This window comes from Antechinus flavipes, chromosome 3 (genome assembly GCF_016432865.1).
Source record: "Antechinus flavipes isolate AdamAnt ecotype Samford, QLD, Australia chromosome 3, AdamAnt_v2, whole genome shotgun sequence".
NCBI classification, from domain to species: Eukaryota; Metazoa; Chordata; class Mammalia; order Dasyuromorphia; family Dasyuridae; genus Antechinus; species Antechinus flavipes.
In genome coordinates this window covers 411,072,574-411,099,107 of record NC_067400.1, presented here as the reverse complement: position 1 = coordinate 411,099,107, position 26,534 = coordinate 411,072,574, and the positions used below count along the sequence as shown (strand labels likewise).

The 26,534-nt window shown below is 35.0% G+C and overlaps 1 protein-coding gene across 3 annotated transcripts in view; it reads right to left on the bottom strand.

Moving 5' to 3' along the window:
- The window catches only part of CCDC141 (coiled-coil domain containing 141), a 255,951-nt gene that overhangs the window by 79,739 nt on the left and 149,678 nt on the right, over nucleotides 1-26,534 (bottom strand). For all 3 annotated transcript variants that reach the window (XM_051986120.1, XM_051986121.1, XM_051986119.1), the window contains one exon: nucleotides 17,952-18,124. In XM_051986120.1, the coding sequence (XP_051842080.1) occupies nucleotides 17,952-18,124 (173 nt within the window). The remainder of the gene's footprint in view (nucleotides 1-17,951; nucleotides 18,125-26,534) is intronic.

Here is a 26,534-nt window from a genome sequence, read left to right as displayed (position 1 = left end):
AGAAAGAGAGGAGAGGATTGAGGGAGGGAGGGAAGGAGAGAGAGACAGAGAGACAGAGAGAGAGAGAGAGAGAGAGAGAGAGAGAGAGAGAGAGAGAGAGAGAGAAAGAGAGAGAGAAAGAAAGAAAGAGAGAAGAGGAGGAGGAGGAGGAGGAGGAGGAGGAGGAGGAGGAGGAGGAGGAGAAGAAGAAGAAGAAGAAGAAGAAGAAGAAGAGAAGAAGAAGAAGAAGAAGAAGAAGAAGAAGAAGAAGAAGAAGAAGAATCACCTGAACCTTATCAAAGGCATGGCAATTTGTAGGTGACATGAATGAAGTCAATTGTTGGAGAAAGATTAAATATAGAATTGAATTGGTTAAGCTTGTTCTTTTGACGCTGATTGTCATAGATGCATAGATGCATATGAATGCATCTATATTTTTCTGTCTGTCTATGGTTAGGTGTGTATGTGCATATGCGTATGTATGTTTGTGTGTATAGGCAAAGATAACATGTGTGTGCATGTATGTATACATACATATGCATACATGTGTGTGCAAACACAGGAATGAATTCATACATATCCATGCTTAATTGTAACCTTCTTGGGACATGAAGGAAGGGGAAATAATGAATAAAATAAAAAGTACACTGCAAATTAAGATAACTCTGAGGTACTACTTTACACCTCTGAAATTGGTTAAAATGACAGTAAAAAATAATGATAAATGCTGGAGGGGATGTGGGGAAACTGAAACACTGATACATTGTTGGTGGAGTTGTGAATTGATCCAACCATTCTGGAGAGCAATCCGGAGCTATACTCAAAGGACTATAAAACTTTGTGCATCCTTTGATCCAGCAGTGTCTCTACTGAGCCAATATTTCCAAAAATCATTAAAAAGGGGGAAAATACCCACATGGGCAAAAATATTTGTAGCAGCCCTTGTGTAGTGGCAAGGAACTGGAAAATGAATGGAATGTTTGAAAGAATTGTCTGTATTTAACGTATATTGGATTGCTTGCTGTCTATGGGAGGGGGTGGGGGAAGAAAAAGTGACAGCACAAGGTTGAGCAATGATGAATAATAAAAAATAGCTTTGCATATATTTGGTAAAAAATTTTTTAAAATGCTGTTTAAAATAGTACACAGCAGAGAACAAAAGAAAACCTACAAGGACGCAGAGAAAAGATGGACAGCTCTGAACACAACATTTAGTGTTTGTTATATAGGCTTTCTTGTAATGAAAATTTATTGCTTTATATTTTAAATCCTCTCTTTATGTTCTGCTTTGCATACATAGCAGTTTCTTTTTTCCTTTTCCTTTTCCTATTTTGTATTTCCAAAAAATTTTTAAAAGAAGATAGTGTGTCATTCTCTGAGAGTAGGTGGAATATGGATAAACTGTGACTTGTAAGTAAGAAGATGAATTCCCTGAACCATGAAAACATCAATTCATTCCCTTTCCCCATCACCCCTTTTTAGCTATGCTCTAGAAATGGAGAAACAAAGAGGTCAAAGCAGCTCTAGAACTACTAGAAGCTACCTTCATTCCTATCCTTTGGTAATTGAGTCAAGGTCTGAAATAATCTTCATTTTCCTATTTCCTTTTTGCTACAGTGCATGCTACCTGTCTTTAATTGACTGCACCAAATTATGTTTTTTTGTCATTTGTTTGATAGTACCTCCCCTGGAGGGAAAAATGGAAGAATATAGATTGCTTTGTCTCTCGGACTCTGCAATTAGCCTAATTAGATCAGCAGAGTGCACAAATACCATTAGAGGTCTCTCATACACCATTTGAGAACTACTGCCAGAATCTATTTCCAGCACATATTAGTGTATGTTCAAGAGACACTTGCTGTGAATGTTCAGGCTGCAGACAAACTATTCAGACAGTGAGGATGTTTGGTCACCTTTGGCTCTTGCCAAGGGAGAGCTAAGCCAAGGAAAGATATACTCCCTGTGCACTGAAGGGCATGCTATACAACTTCTGCTTATTTTTACAGTTTCTGGTGACTTTTCCATTCCTTCTCTCAGATATTCTCAAACTATGAGGAGTCAATCAGTCATTAGTTAGGACATCATAAAGGGACATTACCCCTCCCTTATTATTTCTTACAAGAAGTAGAGGAGGGAGAAGGGAAGATAATGGATTAAAATGTTTCCCAAAGAACAGGGTTTGGCCTAAAACATAGATTTCCAATAAGCATGCTGGCTTCCCTATCTAGATCTGTCACAAATCTGGACTGGGGGAGGGGAAGGAAATCTAATGATGTCTTCTAAGGCATCATCCTGGAGAATTGTAAGTTCCTTTCAAATGTTTCATAAATTACTATTGGCAGCCCATCTGGATTAGGAGCTGTACCAGATGGTAAGCACTTGACAACTTACTCCATCTCATCAGAAAGCATCAGCTGATCACATTTTTCTTCTCTGTCTTATGGCCAAGTTTCAATTTGGAAATGGGGAAAATGTCTTTCCTAACCCATAGTTTGTTGTCATCTCTTCCAGTGACTCAGCTATTGTCTTTTAAACTGATATGCATGGCTACCTAATAAGCAGCAGATCATCTGAGACCTGTCCATCATTTCCTTCCATCATAGGAAAAAGGTTATTTCTCCTCCTATCCATTGCATACCCTCCTATCACAAAGCTGTGTTTTAAACACATGGGCTTTTTCCTTCTATATTATTTGTTGAATTTGGAGTTCTAGGATTGTAAAATCATAAATAAAGGGACCTGAAATTCCATTTAATCCAAGTCTCTCATTTTACATATGAGGAAAGTGAAGTACAAAAATAGTAAATGATGTACCTGAAGTCTTACAGATCGTTGACAATATGGATAAAATTTGAACTCAGGTCCTTCCACACTATGACCAGTGCTATTTCAATATTAAATTTCAAATCTTCTACCAATTATCTTGTGCAATGGCAAGACTGATAAATTGGGGTCAAAGAAACTGGGTTCTAATTCTATTTCTGTCATCACTAGTGTAACCTAGGTCAAATCATCAAAGTCCTGCAGGCTTCAGTTTCTTTATTTGCAAAATGAGATCAGACAACTTTGTCTCTGAGATCTCTTCCAGGTCTAAATGTATAATCTTATGATGTTACTCTAATTATATTCAGTACTGGAACGTCACCAAAAGTCTCTCTTTTCATCTTCTGCAACTATAAAATGAAAAGGTTGGATTAAATGATTTCTAAAGGTTATTTCTGTTCTTTATCCTGTGATCCTTCAACCTGATTCACAATCCTGATCCTCAAAATTGTTGCATTCATCCTTAGTTTTCAAAGAGGATCAATGGCATTCTGAGAGTGATGTCTTGTGAGTGGATTGAATTTAAGTAGGATAAAGCTGTGCAAAGTCATCAGCATCATTCCTTTCTCTGAAGTCATTGACAAAGTCAAGATGACTAGCTATGGCCCAGGATGCAGTGGATGATTTTAACCTTTCCAAATTGAAGTCTTTTCCAGGCCCCAGTTTGTCTGAGGCAATGCTCTTTCCCTTTCACATAGGGGATTTTTTGTGCTTTCTTCCCCTTAAAAATTTTGTAGCAATGAACCTGGTAATTCACTCAGTATGAAAACAGCTTTCAATAGGTAAGAGTAAAATGGCAGGTTTTCAATCAGTCAATAAACATTTATTAAACACTTACTATGGGTCAAGCACTGTGTTAAGCCCTGTGAATAAAAATACAAAAAAAAGAAAGACAGTTTCTGCCCTGAATGGGGCTTACAATATAATGAGAGATGAGGAAACACAAAAAGAAAATGAAAAATGGGAGTAGAACTTGGGGTGGATGGAGTTACCGAACAGGGACATGGTGCTATCACTCAGAGAAGTTCCAAAGTACTGTAGACAAGATATTTCAGCTGACATCTCTCCTTAAATAGTGGTTTGTAATTCATTATCCCATTCTCCAATCAGAGAAGCAGAAGGGAATGATGAGATGGAGTACCAAAACTGATCAGATTTTACACGATATTATAGATAATCTCAGTGATTAACTTCTTAGGGCATGATGGAAAAGTCAGCCAGAGAGGGTTGTAAGAGTTATTCATTTCTCAGTTGACCGACATGATAATTAAGGATTTCTAATGTACTAAATTTCCCTATAATGAATTTTGGCTTTTCAAAAATAAAAGCATTTCCCTCTTTTAAAAATAAAGCTAAATTATGAATTTTGGCTTTTCAAAAATAAAAGCATTTCCCTCTTTTAAAAATAAAGCTAAATTGTTGATGGAGTTGTGAACTAATCCAACCATTCTGGAGAGCAATTTAGAACTATGTCCAAAGGGCTGTAAAGCTATGCATACTCTTTGATACAGCAGTGTCTCTACTGAGTCTGTATTCCAAAGAAATCATAAAGGAATGGAAAACTCACATATATAAAAGTGCTTGTAGCAGCTCTTTTGTAGCAGCAAAGAATTAGAAAATGAATAGATGTCCATAATTGGGGAATGGCTGAATGAGTTTGGTATATGAAAGTAATGGAATATTATTGTTCTATAAAAAATGATGAATGGGCTGATTTTTAAAAAAACCTATAAAAATTTATATGAACTGAAGCTGAGTGAAGCAAACAAAATAAGGAAAACATTGCATACAGAAACAAGATTGTGTGATGGTCAACTATAATAGATTTGGCTTTTCTCAGCAATTCAGTGATCCAAGGCAATCTTGATAAACTTTAGATGGAAAATGCCATTCACATACAGAGCTAGAACTATGGAGAATGAATGTGGATCAATGTATCCTGTTTTCACCTTTTTTTCCTTCTGTTTTTTTTTTCTCATAGTTTTTTCCTTTTTGTTCTGATTTTTTTCTCCCAACATGACTCATATGGAAACATGTAAAATATGAATTTACATGTATAACCTAAAACAAATAAAAATAAAAATAAAGCTAAGCTTTATTGTTTGCTCTCACCAAATAATTCATTCTCTCTAATTGCCAGCCTATTGGTGATAAGTCTCTTCATACTTAGCTATCTTGGTCCTCAGACAGTGGACTATTTCTGGTGCCTGAATTTAAAGCCTTTTCAGTTTGTTAGAACCATGAGAAATCATGCTTTGCTGCCATAACCTCTAGAAACTCATGTTCAAGTCCATGTCACAGTAGAATAGGATTTTTTGGAAGGCACAGTGCATATAAATAGACAGCAGCATATTACTAATGAAGAATTATATACATAAAATGGAATAAAAGACATCATCAAGGACAAGATCACTTGAAAAAGAGCCTGACATTGAGAATCAGAAATGACAGACAGGCAGTTCCAGTATCTGGTAACACCAGATATTCATACAACACAGGGTGTGTGTTATTTTGAGTTATAAAATTTGTGTGCTATTTTGAGTTACAATAGCTTAAAAATTAATGCTAAGACTTCTGTGACACTGTATTTAAAGAGAGAATACAAGACTGTTATATTATTGGATAATCTTAGATATAGAATATTCTTAGAAGGACATGGATGAGAATAAAACAGGACAAGATGTCATGAGAAAGAGTTGAGATCTACACTGATGGGAGCAGGGCCCAAGTTGATTCAGTGGATCTCATGAAGTTTGGAATATGATAAAACTATTTATTCCCTTCATGATCTTGACTTATTAAATCCCAGTTTGTTCATCTTTAAAATGGGTAATGGGAATAGGTTATTTCTAAGGTTCCACACAGCTCAAAATCTTAGAATTTTAACACCTACCATAATTCTTAGCAAACAAATTTCACTTTATTCTGAGAGTCTTTTAGCTCTAATATTCTATGATTTTATGAAAATCTATGCTGCTTGAATTGACACAAATAGTTCCAACACATCACCAATTTGGGGGAGTCTACATGACTTGTATGATACTAGGTCACACTGTGAAAGATTTGACATGTTTCTCACGTCAGGGAGTGGACTATTGTATTGAGACTTCAGGAGAGATGACAAGAGGTAACAAGTTAGGGTACCTTCTTATGGTATTTTTCTATCACACACAAATTTAAACTTAAAACAAAAAATAATGTTAAAATTTATAATGAAAAAACAAATTGAAGAGAAATTATAGTGCAAGCAAAAAAAAGGAATTAGAACAAAATTATCTCTAAATATCATCAGAAGGTTCATTAAAGTCACAAAGGATAAAATAAATGGAAAACAGACATACTTAAGGAACTAAGCAAAAAATGAAATCTCCTCATCCCTCTCCCCCCAAAATTATGAGAGTAATGAGGAGAGGAAAGTAACAAGTAGTTTAAGGAATCTTAGGAAAACATGATAATGAAATATCAGTATGGAGATCTTCATGAAGAATACAAAAACATTAATGGAAATTATTAAGACCAAAATTAAGACAATGGAGCATGAAATTGTATATAACACAGTCAAAAATAAACTAAGAAAATATTCCATCAGAAAAAAATAAAAGAGAAGAAGAGAAGTTAGGTGAAATTATAGACTTAAAGGGAAGAACAAATAAAGGAAATCTCAGAATGCTAGGGACCCCCATAAAAATTAAGACAAAGGATGCTGGATCATACTATTTTAGACTGTCTCTAAACATTAACTTAATTATTAGTATTCTAAATGTAAGATTCTAGTCTAATGACTCTTAAATTTACATGCTACTGAACGAATGGAGTCATAAAATATTTTCATTTTCCACTATAAATGAATCAAGAAAAGGAGGTTGTAACTAAATGGAAAGGTAGTTTATGAGTTTTTCCTGAACAAGCAAATAAAAAAGTTGGTAGGATTGATTTTTATCATATGATCAAAAGCAAGAGGAAATATCATGTGATGATTTGTATTGTATAGTAGCACTCAAATGTAAAAATACCATCATGAAGATTTTTTGCAGGTTGCATACCAACATTGATTGCAGAGCTTGGAGAAATAGCAGCATTATATCAAGAATCATATAAATTAATTTATCCTTTAATATCAGTGATTTCACTGTCAGTATAGGCAAATATTGAAAAATATGCTCTCATAACTAAGAAATGAAAGCAATCAAAGACATGTAGACCAAAGTTTTCTCATGCTTATGGATCATAAATATTTTCTTCAGTAAGTCAGTTGTGTGATCTGATATGCAACTTAGCAAGCAGAAGCAGAAGCACAATATGCATAATGACTACAATAATGTAAATGAAAACAACTGTCAATAGTCAATTGCAGATTGTTATGACCTACTCCTGTCCCAGAGAAATGACATTGGAAATGCACATGAATTATCTTATTAGAAAGGTGAGAGAAAATTGATGTAATATGAGCTATTTAGTGTAGTCCCTGTATTTGTTGATTTTGCTCAAATGTTTTTCTTTGCTAAAAGGAGGGATGGGCAGTTCAAGAAGAATTTTTTATGGTATAAAAAATAAGGTCATCAATAAAGTTTTTAAGAATAATTGTCACATATAAACATCAACCATATTTTATGTAGAATTTTAAAGAAATACAAATGTTGATAAATGTTCTTAGAGTTTATATATATATATATATGTATATATATATATATATATATATATATATATATATATATATATATATATATATAAAATGTTTTTGATATGACTGCTTTTCCTTTTGTTTTGTTTTGTTAATAAATTTATTGGTTTCTGAGAATTCTGGAGAAAAAGGAAAAGATAGCATTAGAAGAAAGTCAGTTGGTGCTAAGACATGGTGAGGAAAAGAAAAGGGAAAGCGAAAGGAAGACATTTGGGGTTAGGTTATTTGTCCAGGGTCACACAACTAGTTATTGTCAAGGGTCTGAGATTGGATTTGAACTCAGGCTTTTCTGACTTCAGGGTAAGTGCTCTATCCACTGCCCCACAACTCTCTACTTTTTTGCTGCTAAATATGTTTCTATATGTAATCATCAACATCTATAAGTTCCTAAGTGCCTAAGCTACATCCTAGGAAAGTGATTTACTCAGCAATTTCAATTATGCCACAAGCTAGGTAATATCTGGCATTTCTTATCTTTTCATTTCTATATTTCTCCTTTTGTTCAAGTCATCAGCTTTCTGTAGACCACCATACAATATTGTCTTGAAAGTGCAATTAGAGAAAACTTGATAGACACTATTGCCACACCATATTTATTGACAGTCACATTGCCAAGGTTTTCGAAAGGGCTATTTTCATCATTTGGTCCACAGTTGTTTTTGGAATGCTTACTCAAAGCTTTGACTCCCTCAGTTTCCTCTCCCATCTGGTTGAAAGGTTGGAGGACAGAGTTTAAACTCCTCCCAATGCCTTCCTTCACAGAGGGCAGAAATAGAAGGAGCTGCTACTCTATCTGGATAACACAACATCCAGATTGCAGATCTGCATGATCTCCTCCTTCATGATGTCCTCACCCTTCCCTCCTCCTTTTGTGTACTATCTTCCCCCATTAGACTATAAGCTCCTTGAGATCAGGAAATGTCTTTCTTTTTATTAATTTTATCCCCAGTGCCTAGCACAAAAGAAGAGCTTAATAAATATTTATTGAATTGGATTGAAACAAAGGACCATGTATTTAATATCAACATCAATCTGATAATTAAGTATTACTGAAAGGCATAGAAGACCATACCCTAAAGATTTAAAGTTGTATATCCAATCAGAAAGAGAATGGAGAGGTGTGTGATGGGTATTAACAGGCTATATAACATTATTAATGAAGAATTATTGATCAGAAAAATGCAAATTAAGACAACTCTGAGATCCCACTATACACCTCTCAGATTGTCTAAGATGACAGGAAAAGATAATGATGAATGTTGGAGGGGATGTGGGAAAACTGGGACATTAATACATTGCTGGTGGAATTGTGAATATATCCAACCATTCTGGAGAGCAATTTGGAACTATGCTCAAAAAAGTTATCAAACTATGCATACCCTTTGATCCAGCAGTGTTTCTATTGGGCTTATATCCCCAAGAGATACTAAAGGAGGGGAAGAAACCCACATGTACAAAGTGTAGTAGTAGCCAGAAACTAGAAACTGAGTGGATGTCCATCAGTTGGAGAATAGCTGAATAAATTGTGGTATATGAATATTATGGAATATTACAAATGTTGATAAATGTTCTTAAGAGTTTATACTGTAAGAAATGATCAGGAGGATGATTTCAGAAAAGCCTGGAGAGACTTACATGATCTGATGCTTAGTGAAATGAGCACAACCAGGAGATCATTATATACTTCAACAACAATACTATATGATGATCAATTCTGATGGATGTGACTCTCTTCAACAATGAGATGATCCAAATCAGTTCCAATTTTTCAGTAATGAAGAGAACCAAGCTACACCCAGTAAAAGAACTATGGGAAATGAGTATGGACTACAACACAGCATTTCCACTCTTTCTGTTATTGTCTGCTTGCATTTTTGTTTTCCTTCTCAGGTTATTTTTACCTTCTTTCTAAATCCATGTTTTCTTATGCAGCAAAATAATTGTATAAATATGTATATATATTGTTTTTAATATATACTTTAACATAATTAACATGTATTGGACTTCCTGCCATCTAGGGGAGAGTGTCGAGGAAAGGAGGGGAAAAGTTGGAACAGAAGTTTTTGCAAGGGTCAGTGTTGAAAAATTATCCATACATATGTTTTGTCAATAAAAAAAACTATAATAAAAATAATTATTCAGTAAATCTAACACGGAATATATTACTGGGGAATCATGCTATCAGGAATGGCTATTGATCAGTGATTTTGTGGAAGTTAGGAGTAAGTGTTGATAGCTCACATGCTCCATGGCTACTTATACAATATCCAGAGACTTGAAAGAAGGTCTCAGCACCTTGGATAGAGGTTCCCCAGTGAAAGATTTAGGAAGAACTTGGAGAATAGTTGTACAAGGATGAGATGGCATAAATAGATTATGACCTTTACCTCCGGAAAGAGAAACAACACCTTTTCAATTCCAGATGCATCCAAGTATTTCTCTGTTGATTCACATTGAATTTGTAGTACACCAAAACTCTTAAGCTGAGTGGTGAAGTAGATAAAGCACCAGATCTAGAATCAGGAAGCCCTGAGTTCAAATCTGGTCTCAGATACTTACTAATTATATGACTCTGGGCAAGTGGCTTAATAGTGTTTGCCTGAGTTAACTTATCTGTAAAATGAGCAAACTTCTCTAGTATCTTTGCCAAGAAAACCCCAAATACAGTTCATGTCAGTTAGACATGACTGAAAGCAAATAAAAAACTTCATTTTTTTTCCAGATAAACTATCTAGTCAGACTTCCCCCATTCGAATCTATGGATTTGGTTTTGTGAACCCAAGATATTACAATCATCCTTATTGTTTTTTTGACTTATTAACTACAACTCCATTTTCTAGATGCTCTAGATCTTTTTTTCAATCCTGACTTTCATGAAACACTTTAGTTTTCCCTCCATCCCAACTGTGTAAATTTGATAACACACCACCTATGACTTTATCAGAACCACTGATAATGAGGTTAACTAGCTTATGGTCAAATATAGATCTCTGGAGTACTCTGCCAGAGAGACTTCTTATCCAGGTAATATCGAATCATTAATGGCTCAGTTATTGAACTCTTAATTGAAGCAAGTCTTTGGGTCAGGCCATTCAGTCTATTCAAATAGACTCTGAGGTCCTGAAAGTCAGGGATCAAAAACTTTTATTGTATCCATTATGTAAATCATCAGTCCTAAAACATTATACCACTCCTCATTTCTATTATGAATTTCCCTCAATCCAGTAGGTTTCCAGGATAGGCCTCTTGCTTGGTAATGAGGCAGTGTTTAACCTATTTTCAGGCTTAGGGCTTTAGAGTGATAGGTGGAATGGGCCTGAAGCCAGGGTGGAAGCTAATGTTGAAGTTCTGATCTATGGTAAAGAATTATCTACTTAGAAACTTCAACATAATTCTCTACTTAATCATAATTATATTATATTGCAAGAATATTTCAGAATGATTTAGTGTGACTCAATGCACCAAAACAAAATTACATATCTTCTGAATGACATGAAATAGATTTAAATTATGTAAAACTGGCAGTTTATTTTAGACAGGAAAACAGGAAAAGCAGAATAATGTGCAAATAACAAATATTTATTTTCTAAAAGGTAATGCAAATTTTTTAAAAGACATCATATTAATATAATTGATTTAAAACAAAGATTCTTAATTTTTTCTGTGTCATTGATAGACTTCTTTGGCAATCTGATAAAGCCTATGACTCCTCAGAATAGTACTTCTTTTTTTTTTTTTTTTAAAGAAATTAATGATTAAAGGAAATGCCTAAATTCAATGAGAAGTCAATGAAAAACAAAGTTGATATTTTTTCCATTCAAGTTCAAGGACCTCTGGAAATACATCCCTATGAGTCTGTGTATCCCAGGTTAAGGACCCTGATTTAAAGAATGGGCAGTGGCTTTCTTCTGTTCCTAGCTTCCATCAAGAGCCCCCTCCTACAAGATGCACTTCTTGATTTTTCCAATTAATAGTGACTTCCCAATTATTCTATTTCTATTTCATATATTGCTTTTTGTTTACTAATTTGTGTGCACACTATTTTCCTCTTATAGGATAATATTATAGCCCCAAGATCCCCATTGCAGGCCACTGTAGCCCTTTGCACAGTACCTGAAAGCACAAAGTGCTTAATGAATGTTTATTGAATTATTAAATATCATGAAGAAGAGGGTAAAAAGGAACAAAAGTATCAGTTTTCCACTGCTCAATGAGAAGTCAAGGTACATTTCTGAGACCTTTTCCCATATTAAGAGACAGCTAGGTAGCATATCAAATAGAGTGCTAGAAAGGAAGTCCTGAGTTATAATCTATAGACATATACTTACTATCAATGAAATCTTAGGCAAGTCAGTTAATTTCATTTTCCTTATGTGTAAAATAAAGAAAATGATAATATCTAACTTGCAGGGTTCTTATGAAGATAAAATGAAATATTTATAAAGTATTTTCCAAATTATAAAACATTATATAAATGCTAGTGCTATTATATTATACTTTAAAATTTTTTTTAAGTATAATATTTTGAAAAGTAGTTCATCCATTTCTACTTCAGAGACTACTTTCTATATCTCTGTAGTGAAACATTTTAATTTTATTTCACTTCATATTATTTTATCATTTAGAGCAACCTTGAAACACTTGATATTTTGCTTTTTGAGATGAATGTGCAAAGGATTTTGCACATAGTATTTGCCACAGCCAAAGAAAGCATGTAAGGAATAGTGTTTCAATTTGAGAAGGTGTCAATTACCTTTTTGGTCATAAGAAGAGGAGAAGCATTAGCACAGAAGTGTGAAGAAAAGGATTGAAGTTACCCAGGAGGATAAGATCATGATAGTAGTGATATATAAAAACCTTCTGATAAATTTTCAAATTCCTTGAGCCATCACTTTAATTCCAGTGTTTTGGGATGAGGTACAAATGCTGAACTTCTTTCTTCATCACCCTCACAGTATTGGGAGTGCAAACTCATTGTCAGGATATCTCTCTTGAAGCCCATGATGTTAGGATAGGATAAATCCACAGCCGGGCTGTGGATTTGTAAAAAAAAAATTATAATAATTTTTATTAAACTTCTGGACAAAAGCATCCAGGAGTCAAGCACCCTTAGTATTTCAAACTGTTTTCATGGAACTGCAGTTAAATCCTGATTAGAACAAATGAAGAATCCTGTGAAGTGAACACATTATTCAAATTTTCACTGCATATTTCCATTAGGTTGATATCAGTTACCACATTTTAAATAATTATAACTTCGAATAGTATAAATTGATTTATCCTACTTGAAGTTATAATTACATAAAAGATATTGTTCAGTCATGTCCAACTTTTTGTGACTCCACTTGGGTTTTCTTAGCAAAGGTACTGGAAAAGTTTGCCTTTTTTTATTTTTCATTTTATTTTTCAGATTAGAAAACTGAGGCAAACAGGATTGAGTGATTCACCTGGGGGTGGACGTGGGGTCACACGGCTAAAAGGTGTCTAAGGCTGGGTCTGAACTCAGGTCTTCCTGAATTCAATGCTGTTTTTCTATCTATTATGGCATTTACCTGCCCTGCAGTATAATATAGGACATGGTTATCTAACTTTTTTTCATGAAGCATAAAAAATTGCCTAAGATGTTATTGTTATTAAAGAGATCATCATATAATCACTTATTATTCCTTAATATTCCTCCTCATTTACAATTTACAAATAATTTTGTTCTCATTTTTCAGAGAAATAATATTGAAATTAAAAAGATAACTTGATGACCATAGACAGATACTTAATAAGTAGTACAACCTACTAGCTAGTTTTACTTACCTCCAAGTATTGAATGTAACCTACAGCAAAATAATTTCTAGCCATTTTCAAAATGCATAAAGTCCCAATTATTAAAGTGGCATCCTTGAAAATATTATCTCAAACTCATAAATTGTTCTGACCCCTAGAAAGATAGGAGGCAGCTTCCCTTTTAATATCTTTGAAGAGCTATTCAAAATGTTCCAGGGACAAAAAAACTTATAACAATGTGACATTTTTAATAGATTTTTTCTGAATTATAAAGACTGAGCAATCATCACACAATGAGCTGTTTTATGTAGAACTAAAAGTTCTCTCTTTTTTCCTTTGTGCAACAAATTCTAAGCTTATCACTTACTTCTCTTGTAATTACAACTTGGAATCATTTCCTTGTTTGGGCAGATTTTCTACCCATGATGATGAGTCAAGTTGTTATTATTATTAACTACTAGTGTTTGTTGGCTAGCTTGGTAACCTAACTCCCATGTATGTTATATTTTATGGAAATGTTCCAAGTGTGAAATGACATACAAATGAACTTTTGCAATGCAGTCCATTTGGAAGTTGAAAATTCCTTATATTTATGTTACTAAATTATGTGTATATGAAAAAATATATAAATATGTATACATAAATATGTTTATATATTTAAACCATAAAAATGTGGTAGTGGAAATATTATTATCCCCATTTTACAGGTGAGGCTTCTGAGGTCCAAAGGGGGACTGTCATTTGCCCAGTGTCCCACAACTAATGAGTACACAGGCCTTTCTCAAAAACCAGCATTATTATATTGTGCTACTGCCTAAGGCATAAATGTCAACTGATAAGAGGGAATTTAACAATACCCAGGCAAAGAAAGCATAGTATTAAAAACAATACCTATCACGAGCTTTGGGTTTCAACAAAGTTTTTAATGGATTTCTATTTCTAGCCTCTGAATCAAGATATATCTTTTGGCACATAACCATTTTACTCTGCCTTTAGCTTCTTTTGAAAAAATTAAAGTAACAGGCCAGATTTGCCAAGCACTTTAAGTCCCAAGATAAATAAAAATGCAGCATGGAAAAATAGAAAAAGATGTATCATTTGGTATTGGGAATGGGATTGGTATTGGTGGAAAATGGTAATTTCCAGAAAGAACAAAATTCTAGTTAACTAACATTAATTTATGTTTCTTAAAAAGCGCCTTCTATTTTTTAAATAATCTCTTAAAGCCAGATCAACAATAAGTTTCCTCCCAGACTGTAGGTCACTAGAGACCTACAAATTAAAGTAAAATTGGTCATAGAGATGAGAAAGGGCAAAGGATTTAATAAGAGAAGAAAAGTCCTTTTATACTCCAATATAAATTTCCAAAACACCAGACATCCTAAAAAACACAGATACTATATGGGAATTAGAACTTAACTTCCAAACTAAATATTGAATCTTTAAAATTAACCATTTAAGTTTAGACCCATCTTCTTAAACTGCTTCATGATCTCATATGGAGTCTTATAATTGAATGTGGAGATCATGAAATTATGATTTGTCATCAGTAAATATTTGATTTGTATACCTATTTTGCATAACTATATACCTAGGGTCAAATAAAAATTTCTTGACATAAAGGGGTGATGAGTAGAAAAAGTTTAAGAAGCTCTGGTTTAAAATAATAATGAAGCTGCCAGAAAGAGGGAGTTAGCTACTCTCTAACATCTGATTGTCTTAGTACAGGTGAATAATATGATGAGATTAATCCTATCCTGGATATCAATTCATCCCCCCAAACTGTTTATACTTAAGGAGGTAGCTAGGTGGCACCACAGTGGATAGATTGCTGGACTTGGAATCAGCAAGATTCATATTCCTGAGTTCAAATTTGACCTTTGACAATTACTAGTTGTGTGATCCTAAGCAAGTCACTTAACCTAGTTTGCCTCAGTTTACTCATCTGTAAAATGAATTGGAGAAGAAAATGGCAAACTACTTCAGTATTTTTTGGGGTCAAGAAAATTCAGACATGACTGAAAAACAGGTTGTGCTAAACCTAGAGTCAGAAAGACCCGAGTTCAAATACTAATGAACAATTACTTTTGGTTGACTCAGTTTCCTGATCTGTAAAATGGGGGTGATACTAAGCACCTATGGTTTATTGGGGGAGAATGAGATTACATATAGAGAGAACTTTTTCAACCTTTTTCAATCAGCACTAAAAAAAGTGCTAGATCTTATTAACATATCATGAGTGAATCTAACTTTCATTTGGATTATATTTGTCATCAGTCACAGGTTCTAAATTGAAGCCATTACACAGAAAATGCAAGTTTATAAAGTTTTTCAGTGAAACAATAGCTTTTACTGTAACATTATTATAATATGAAAGTATTGGGTTAAATTTTGAGTTTTGCCAACAAAATAGTTTATCAGGAGAGTGAAAAAAAATAAGATACAGTTGAGAAGCAAAGAAAGCCAAAAGAATCCTGGTAAGAAAGATCACTCACACAAAAATTATAAGGTTTTTTAAAATATCTATTTTTAAAGTATCATAGAATGTTATAGTTAGAGCTAGAAGGAACATTTATAGCAGTTGGTAGAAAGGGCAAACAACTGATAAGTGAGAAAGAGGTACATAAAAATAATTGTATGAAATGCTTTTGTTCAGAAGGCACTAAGGTTGCTAACGAATGAGGGGAAATGTTTAAAAAAAGAGAGATCAAGAGAATTTAAAAAAACAATTTGCAGAGTAAGAAGAATATTGGAGGAGAAATATTAAAAGTCAATAACAAACAATAGAGAGAAGGTAGAACTACTGAACTCATATTTTGCTTTTACTTTCTCTGTCAAGGAAAGAAATCTTTGAAACAGGAAGAAAAGAACAAATTAGGAGGGAAATGAAATCCAAGAAAGTCAGTAACAAGAGAGCAAGGACTTCAGGAGTTATGATATCCTGAAAAAGCATCCCAGGATCCTGAACAGAAGCAAGAAGTGTGGTGTACTCCAGCATTCTGCAAAAAAGTCTAAAAATTTTGAAAAATAGAAAAAAAGGTGAAGTCTTCAAATTAATAGTCAATGAATTTGATTTTGAATCATCATGTAAAAGGAATTCAAAAAGCTAAGGAGATTTTGGAGTTGCATTAATAGAAATGTAGTTTCTAGAAAAGGGCATATCATAGTTCCTAGTACAGGAAACTTTTTGTGCCTCACTCAGTCCATGTCTAGAGCATTGTATTTAATTGCAGCACAATCTAGAAATAATTTTGGAAAATCTGGAGCATAACAGAGGAAAGTTGCCAGGATGGTGAGAAGATGGGAAATCATATAAGGATTAAAGACATCTTATTGTACCATTTACTAAATGTGATCTTAGACAGAGAGGACACCTTCTGGGAAAATAAATGATGGAGGGAGGAGGAGATGACTCTTCTGGATTTATGATATTGTAGAACAGAAAATAATACCAGATGCATGTCAAATCAGTCAGGCAAACAATGAGTTGTAAGCTGAAACTGCTTTTAAGAACAATGAAAAATAATTGATGACCTTGTTTATATATCACTTTCATTTTCAAAAATATACCTCCTCTTTTTTCCCTGCAAGATCCTGCCACTCATGTACATATAATTATTTAAAATGTACCAGAAATCTAATGTTGAAGTTTAAATTGCACCAAGGCTTTTGGGACACTCTATATGTGCTCTATTCACTAATAGATTATAAATTTCATAAGGATCATAGCATTTTTCTATTACTTGACCCATTGTATAGTAAACACAATAAATTTGTTAGATTGAATTACTTTTTATAATTTCTTCATATACACATATATAATTTATTCTATAATTATTTTTCTACCTTCTTATAATTTCTTTATATTATAAATTTTAATAGTTTTCCTTAGACTGATGAAATTAGACCTTCTTTTCTTCCAAATCTTTGTACTTGGATATGTTTTTGGTGACCTACTTTTGTGAAGAGTAATAGATAATTCCAAAACCATTAATTTTGGTTTTTGCTCTTTCTTCTACCTCATCTCTCCCAAATCCCTGTAAACATTCAATAAGGAAGTATTGATTAGACCTCATGAGAAAATTCTGCTATAGCCCTAAGTTTAGAAAGAACATAAAGAAAAGTCTTTAAAAAAAACTTTAAAACACTTTTAAAAGAATCCAAGTGGGGAATATACCAACAAATTGTTGGTATATATCATATACATTAGTGGAAAGATATTTGGATTTGGAGCCAAAGATTTTGGATTCTGTTCTGTTGTACTTGGATAGCCTTGGATGGAACTTCCCAGCCTCAGTGTCCTTACAATCAAATTAGGGAATTAGCCTTAACTATCTCTAAGATCTCTTCTGATTCTAAATCTCTAAAGTGAAATCTCTAAATCTACAATATGAAGAATTAACCAGTGCTGCTCTATTTCCATGTATTCTGTCCTCTCTCAGAGACTCTTCATGAGACATCTCTAGTATTGACAGCAGCCTGCAGGTTCCCAGGCTGGCTTCCAGCCCAGATGAGATGTACTGTTCCCAGAAATGGAGCTGACCAAATTTAAATAGAATCTTTTTAAGCCATATCATTATGCAGCAAAACATCCGAAATGTACAAAATCACACCAGATTATGTTTTTTAGCAGGTCTGTAAAAGCTGTAAAAAAGCCTGTCATATTGAGGAAGAAGTAGGCTTGACTCACCTGCAGGAATCTCCTTGGCTGATTAAGGCTTGTCCCTTTTGCAAAGCAACCTCCGTGCAGTCTTTAATTTCTCTGTGTAATTCCTCATGCCTCACTGCCAAGACAGGCAGGCTTAAACCCTCAGATTTAAGGAGCTTAAGGCAAGCCTCAGCTCTTCCAAGTATATCAAATGCCTGCCAGAGAAAACATACTTTCAGTTTCAGCATTGCTAATTTAAAATCTATGTAGACCATGTACATACAACCAGAAAAAAAAATCTGTTGATAAATTTATTAGTTTGATCACAACCTCACACAGTAATGTTGCTTTGAAAAGAAATTTAATCACTTTCAAAGAAGCATCCAGCAGTCTCAGAGATAATGGCCTTAGATTTGGACTTCAAAGATGGATGTCCAAGTAAAAGAACTTGCTTCTTTTGTAGACCTAAAGCTATAGTAATACAAGGCAAACGTAGAGATTGATAGAAATGGACAAGGATGTGAAGGTTCTCATGAGTACTTTTGCACCTTTTAGATAGTACACATAAAATGCATCAGTGAATAAGGAATTCATTTTTATTGGTAGCAGCCAAGCAATTCTAGACTGAATAGTACCCTTGTGGCCTGAAAAGAGTTAACAGCACTTTCCAAACTTGAAATCTCGCTCAGTAAGATTTATAAAAGGAAACCGTCAGATTAATTCCATTTTGAATCTATAACAAAGTAGGAGAAAATTCAGTTCAGTGAATAACACATTAATTTTGCTGTGCATATTTAGGCACTGGGGAATGTTTCAGGTATTACTTTTGGTTTTGGGTTTTCTACAAATTACTTCTCAGTGCAACCTAGTTAACATTGCCTACAAATAATCTATTTTAAATGTTACATATTTTCTTAGTGCATGAATGAAAGTTCAGGTCAAAGCCTTTTCTAACCACATGCTCCTGGTTTCTCTCAAATCCTTGAACAAAATTATTTTTAATTGACTATAATCACAGTTTTTTCATACTTGAGAGAAGTCAATGAGCATCTAATAAGCTTATTGTGTCAGGCATTATGCTGAGTTCTAAAGATACCCCCCAAAATGGGGAGAAGCAGCCATAAAATACAAACTTGCCCTCAAGAAGTTTCTGTTCTAATGGGGAAGGCAATTTGCAAACTACAGATTAAATTGAGATAAAAGCAAAGTAAATTAACAAGCCACTCTGTACAAGGGTTTAGTTCCTGCAGGTGTAGGGAGAAAGTGATTTGAATTTAACCTTGAAGGAAATCAGAGGAATTAAAAGGCAGAGAAGTGGGGGGTGGGGGGTGGAGGAAGGGGGATACAGAACATGCCAGGTAATTGTGTGGGGGGAGATTAGAAGAAGAAGGGGATAATCAGGCAAAGGAAATGATATAGTGAAAGGGGTACAGCTTCTAAGGGAAATATAGCAGTAATCCTAAAGTCTCCTGACATGTCTGTCAAGGATTCTCAAGTCTTCTGGCCTTAGGATCATCCCGCAAATATTTCTGATTGTCAGATAAATAATCTACTAGTCAGTGATAGCCAAATTGTTGAGAATAGTAAATAGACCACTCCTCAATTCTACCTCTGGGCCATAAAATTAGCATATCAAAGACATGAAGAACTGGATCTCTCAATCTTTTTCCTATAAATTTGTCTTCTTGCTCCTGGTTCTTTGATAAATCCTTTTGTAATTTAGCCCACTTCAATTGGTGTTACAATTACAACAAACTTTTCCCCGGGACCCCAACATTTTGGGGTCTCCTGAACCTGAACATTTGAAGACTCATACAAGAAGAGTCTGGTCTCCCCTGGCTTCTTTCTCTCCTTCTCAAGGTAAGCCCCCCATTTTCTTCTCAATCCTATAAGTGGGACACCCCAAGCAACTGGGAGGCTTGCCTGGGTCATCTTGAGCTCCATGCTCAGCAAATTTTCTTGACTAGGGATGCCCAGACTTGGAAATTTTTGCAATTTTGGCAAAATTCTTAGGGAACCTTTGACATCTTTTCATCTTCTCTGGGACACCAGAGGAAATGAGGTGCTATAGGATGGCTTATGGCAAAGAAATTTTTATGGCTTTTGGGAAAGATCGGATGGTCCTCTTCCATGTCGTTTTTGCTGGTGTCTGTGTCTCTATGCAGAATGTGATTTGCATCTTTGTTCTGTGAGCTAGATTTTATTACCTGGAAAGATTTAAAATACATCTAGCAAGAAAAAAACAAATTTCTATGCTATAGTTAGAATGCTGGGAAGGATTTCTTAACATCCTTGACTCCCACCTTAAAAGGGGAAAAAGCCTGAATTTTTTCTGTAGACCTCAATTCTAGCTAAGCTTGGGATCATAGAAACAAAGTTAACTAATTAAAATTATAGAACTGCTAAAATAATATCTTTAGCAGATTCTCAAGGTTTAAGGGCAATGATTAAGGAGTTTGGCAATAGTCATTTTAAGATTGCAAGAAAAAATCCTGAAACATTGGGGATAATTCCAAGAATTTATCCCATTCTGAAAGAAGAGAGTGAAAAATGAAAAAGAAAAATTAGGTAAATATCAACTTTTTGCTATCTTGTCTGTAGTTCTCTTCTGCTCCATTGGGAAAGCACCTCAGAAGGTATTAAGGGACCCTCTCCACAATCCTGATAACTCAGCATGCTCCACTCCTCCGGAGTCCTGAGTGCATCTCAGTTGTGGGGATTGCTAAGAAGATCAATATACCCCAAATCCCTCTCTTTGAACCCCCATCATCTCAGATCAGACTAAAAAAAGAGAAAGCTAAAGAACTGTAGGGAAACCCAAATTCTGCACCATCTATCGAAATGGGGCAAGCAGCAACAGCCATAGGGACCCCACAGAACTTTGCCCAAACACTTCTCCCACTCAGCTTGAGGGAATGGGTATGGAATAGGGGTAAGGCCCCCATGGTCAGCATTCCCTGAATCCTGCCACCTGAAACTACTATCAAAGGGAGATCCTGAGACCAGCCACTCCAGCCTGCAGCAGGTTCTGTCCAGCAACTGCCCAGGAAGAATCTGGGTGCTCCTGGCAGCACCCAGCATGGAAGTGTGAAGTGAGAAAGTCAGTCAGCCTCTGCATTTGGCAAACCAAACATTCTCTGTTTCATTTGCAGAAATGTATTAGCTATGTGATTTATAGCAAATTATTTTATCTCAGCCCAGTTTTCTGCTTTGTAAAGAGAAATAATAATGATTGTTGTTGTGAAGATCACATGATTGTGAAAGTGCTTAGCATAAAACAAATGCTATATGAATATTAACTGCTTTATTGGATATAATTGCTTCTCATTCGATAACTTTATATGGGTTTTTAGACATGAACAACATATAATGTCACTGTTGAGGTAAATTTCTGTGTATGTGTGTGTGTAAAGTAATTTGGAAGCAAATTCAACCAAATTAAGCAAAACTAAATTAAGGTTTTCCTAGGACTAGGAGGATAGTGCACAGAGGAAAGAGAGTCCCTTTCTCTTTCTTCCTCTTTCCCTCCTTCTCTGACTGCAGCAGGGATATCTGGACAAAGGGGTGAGAGGGAGAGAAAGAAAATATACTCAGCTCAGTGAAATTTGTTATTTGAGATATGATAGCAAAAACAGTTTTAAAGGAGCTCTATTCAAAGTCCACTGAGGGATATGTAAATTGTAATCTATTTATACTGACTGTGTTAACAGAAGATTTAAGAGTTGAGAACTTTAGGAAAACAGAAAAGCAGTTCACAGTTACTTTAAAAATTTTGATAACAAACAGCCTGCTTTTGAGTTATTATGAGTCAGACTTCTGAAGACCCTGTTAGTTAAAATTGGCACTTTAACCCTTTCCTGGCTCACAAAAGAGAAATGGTTTGTGTGAATTGGAAAAAAAAAACCAAAAAAAAAACAAATGGCAATTCAGTTTGGCTGGAACATTTAAGTAGAATTTAGGGAATTTCATGGACTAAAGTTAAATCAATTTTAAAATCTGTTCTATTGGGGCACTTAGGTGGCACAGTGGATAAGTATCAGCCCTGAAGTCAAGAAGATATATGTTCAAATCTGGTCTCAGATACTTAACACTTCCTAGTGTATGATCCTGGGCAAGTCGCTTAACCCCAATTGCCTCAACAAAAAACAAAACAAAACAAAACAAAACAAAACAAAAAACACATACACACACAAGTAAAATCTGTTATATCTCAATTTCAGGAATTCTCTCTTTTTTTCCTCTCTAAAACAAAAGGGAAACGTTTAAGGGAATAGAAACATTCCCTGAGAACTTCCAAAACTACAACAGGTTGGGGATAGAGTAAACTGAACAACTAAGAGAAGGGAAAGTTTATTTACCCTTGCTAATCCTGTTTTATAATGCTTTGTAAATGCGATTTAGGGAATTGGGTATTTTCACCTTTGCTAGAAAGTTAAAAGGAAATTATAGCTAATATAGCTATTTGGCTATTACTTAGGAAAATTCTAAAATTGTTAACTAAGAGTTATTGTCATCATGTTAAACCTAAAACTCCTCCAAGTATGAGATGGGCAACACCTTTTCCTCCTTCACAGAATGGGGAGAGGTATCAAACAGCATAGCCCATGAAAACACTAAGAATAGTTGGGATGAGCAATAGCAAGCTCAGCCTCTTCCCTGGGGTCTCTGTGAACTCCCCTTAATTTGTAAGCTTGCCAGTTTTTTTGAAATCATCAGGATTAACAAGGTCATCAGCCCTGAGAAATGAGCCTTTTTAGGATGTATAGTTCCTAAACAAGGAATGTTTTTATTAAGAACCTATAAACTGTTTAATGATGGATCTTTTGTACCAGGATGAGTTTAAACATATAAAACATGTTAAACAAAATCTCCTATGTGGGTGAGTTCTTTTAAAAACAATTTATCTAGCCCTAAAATGTGATAAGTAGAATTTGCTCTTAGAGATAAAATCTCTTGGGACTGTAACTGATATTCTTTTGAGTTTTGAATTTGGGAAAGATTGCCTGATGAATCATTAAGTCATTACCATTACCATCACCATTAGAAAGAAATGTCATAAGTTACTCAGAGGACTGCCTGAACTGTCATAAGTGCATGTCTTATCTGGGCAAGACTAAGGAGGACAACCTTGGTCTCCTCTCAAGATTGGATCTTTCTGACTTAGTTTCCCAGTTCTGTTTCTTTGTTTCCCATCTGCTTATTTCTTATTATTCCCACCTGCTTATAATATTTCTGTTATGTTTTGTAAAGAACACCAAAAGGGGGATTCACTTCAGGTCAAAGGAAACAGGCTTTCAGATTCAGCTGTCCATGCTGTTGCCTGTTTGCCCCTGATCATGGCATCTTTAATTCCTCAACTCCCTGACTCCTATGCTCCCTCACATAGTTCCCAGGAACAAGCTCTTGCTAAAGAAAGAGGATACATCCTTTCTCCTTCTGGGTTGCTTCAAACATCTTCAGGCCAACTTTTAATCTTAGAGGCCAGTCAGTGGAAACTTTTCTATGACTTACACCAAGCCACTCACTTGGGAAAAAAAGTTCTTCAATCACTTGTGAAACCTATTTTCACTGGTCACAAGCTAGGAGAAATAATTAAACAGGTCTATCAGGCCCGTCCAGTTTGTGTCCAAGTAAATCCTGAAAAAACTATTAAGCCCCCCATCCTGAAGCGCATCCAGAAGAGGGGTACATATACTGGGATGGATTGGTAGATAGATTTTATACAGAGGTCCCCTCATAGGGGCTTTAAATTGCTTTTGCTTTTTGTTGTTGTTGTTGTTGTTGTTGTTGACACCTTTACTGGTTGGTTAAAAGTCTTTCCTTGTAATACTGAAAAGTCTCACAGTTTTTGCTAAAGGAGAACATACCCAGTTAAGATTAATTATTATATCCACTTTGCATGTCATCCTTTCTACCCAATGCTTAATGCCTTTTAAACATTATGGTGTTTGCACCCTAAGCCACCTGAGCACTCCTTTCACTGTGTATAATGCCACTCTTTCACCCACTGCTTCTATTTCTTTGAGGAAACAAAAGCAGGGATTTGGGGAAAATATTCTTTGGTATTTATCCTAGGAAAAGCTGTCTAGATGTGAGATGTGAGACATTCATGATAGCCTCATCTTCTCCCCCCACCCCAAGCTGTCCCTAGTAAAACACATAGTAACTCCACTTTAATTATTTTTTGCTCATATGTGTCTCCTGCATTTAATCTGATTGTGAGAGTTGTTTCTTCCAGATTCCAAGCCATGAAATTCCAACTACTTGGTCAACCTGAATATCACCTGATACCTGATTCTGATACTCAGCACTCTCTGGATGCTGTTGCTGCCACTTTTAAGTCACTTGTCTACCCTCATTTGTCTGGACCTCAATAGGCAGGGTCAGTTCTATGACTCTTATCAGCCTGAAGCAGCTCCAGAAGATGTGACCTTCGTCCCTTTGTCCCAATTTTGAGTTCAAACTGCTTGAGAGGAGAATGAAAGGGGTACAGCTTCTAAGGGAAATAGAGCAGTAATCTTAAGGTCTCCTAACAATCTGCCTGTCAATGATTTCAAAGATTTCTGACCTTAGGATAGTCCTACAAACATTGCCTACTGTCAGATAGATAATCTGCTGTACAGTGATAACCAAGTTCCTAAAATAATAGTGAATAATTAGACTACCTATCAAATCTATCTGTAAGCCATAAAATTAGCATATAAGTGACATGAAGCTCTGGTCTCTCTAATTTTGTCTTATAAATTTATCTTCTTTCTCCTCATTCTTTGCTAAATCCTTTTGGAACATAGCTTCAATTGGTGTTTCAATTACAATAAACTTTGTCCCTTGACTTGAAAATGGGTGTAAGCCTGCAAATTTCTTTTGAGGTACCTTGCAACATCAGTCTATGACCTCAACCTTTTGGGGTCTCCTTCTGAACTGCAATAGGAAATAGAGCTTCTTATTGGAGAAACTTAGTAAGCAGTCCAGTGTTGCTAGAATAGAACATATGGAAAAGAAGTCCTAAGAAGACTGGAAAAGTAGGAAAAGCCATGTTATGAAGAGTTTTAAAAGTCAAAGGAGTTTATATCTGATCCTGGAAGTAATAAAAGGAGCTCAGTAAACTTCAAAGAAGTATCAGAGATTTCTTAACTTTAGAAAAATGACCTTTGGCAGCTGAATGGAGGGTAGATTAAAGTAGAAAGAGACTTGATGCAGGGAAGTCAATTAGAAGTCTAATCCCTAGGAAAAAGGACATAAAGTTGTATCAGTGGAGTAGAGGGAAAACACAGAAAAGATATTGTGAAGATAGAAAACAGCAAGATTTGAAAACAGGTTGCATATGTAAGTTGACAGGAATTGAGGGTGATGATGAGGTTGTGAGCTTGGGTTATTGAAAGGATAATAGCATCCTAGACAGTAATAGGGATGTTTAGAAGAGGAAAAAAGTTTGGTAGTGGAAAGATAATTGGTTCTGTTTTAGATATGTCAAGTTTGAATTTACTATGGTACATTCAAATTCAAGATTTCTGGAGGGCAATGTGGAACATGAATTTAAGAGGAAGGGTAAGGTTGAATAAATGCATTTAGGAATCATCTGCCTAAAAATGATAATTGAATCAATAGGACCTGCTGAGGTTGCTAAGAGAAAAAGTATATGACAGGAGAAAAGAACGAGACTGAGATAATATCCAGGATTAATGATTATAGCCTGGATGAAGAACTGGCAAAGAAGATAGAGGAAGGTGACCATACAGGAAGAGAACCAGAAGAGAGAAGATCTAGTGAAAGAGAGGGCATCCAGGAGGTGATCAGTGCACAGAGAAATCAAGAAGAATCAAGTTAGAGAAAAGGCTTTAGCTTTGGCAATTAAGAGAACACTCATAACTTTGGAAATTTCAGGTAAATCATAGGGGAAGAAGCCAGATTGCAGCAGCAGCAGCAGCAACAACAACAACAACAACAACAACAACAAGCCTTTAAAAGAGAGTGAAAGGAAAGAAAATAGACCAAATGTAGATGGCTTTTTCCAAGAGTTTGAATGGGAAAGGGAGGAAAGATATGGGAACATGGCTAGCAGAGAGAGTAGGATCGAGTGAAGCTTTTTAAAATTTCTTTTAAGGCTGGGAAGACATGGATATATTTGTAAAATCAGGAAGGAATACAGTTCCTGCTCTGAGGAAACAAAATGTACATAATTTTATAGAATCTAAATTTCAGAGTTAGAAAGAAATTATAAAATCTAGCTATGTTCAATCCATTGCAACATAGTGCTAATGCATTTGCGAGGTGTTGGGGATGTGAAAAAAATCCTTAAACTTTTCTTAGATTTCTTGTCTTACAAATGAAGGCCTAAAATTATATCTTCGAAATATCTTGAGTTTTTTTTTAAAGAGTTCTATGACCTGCCTAAAACCTAGAGGTGTGCTGGTAAATGTTTAGCAACAAACTTGGGGGAGGGGGGCAAGGAGAAAGAAGCATGTACTCAGGATATTCTTTTAAATTTAATCTGCATTGTTAGCATTTTCTCCATCCTTTTCTTAGAATCATCAAAATAATAAATCAAACTCTGATAGATTTTCTGATTTCTGGGATGTAAATACTAAAAACTTAACAATGGCTCTTGAAGCCAGTTGGACCTGG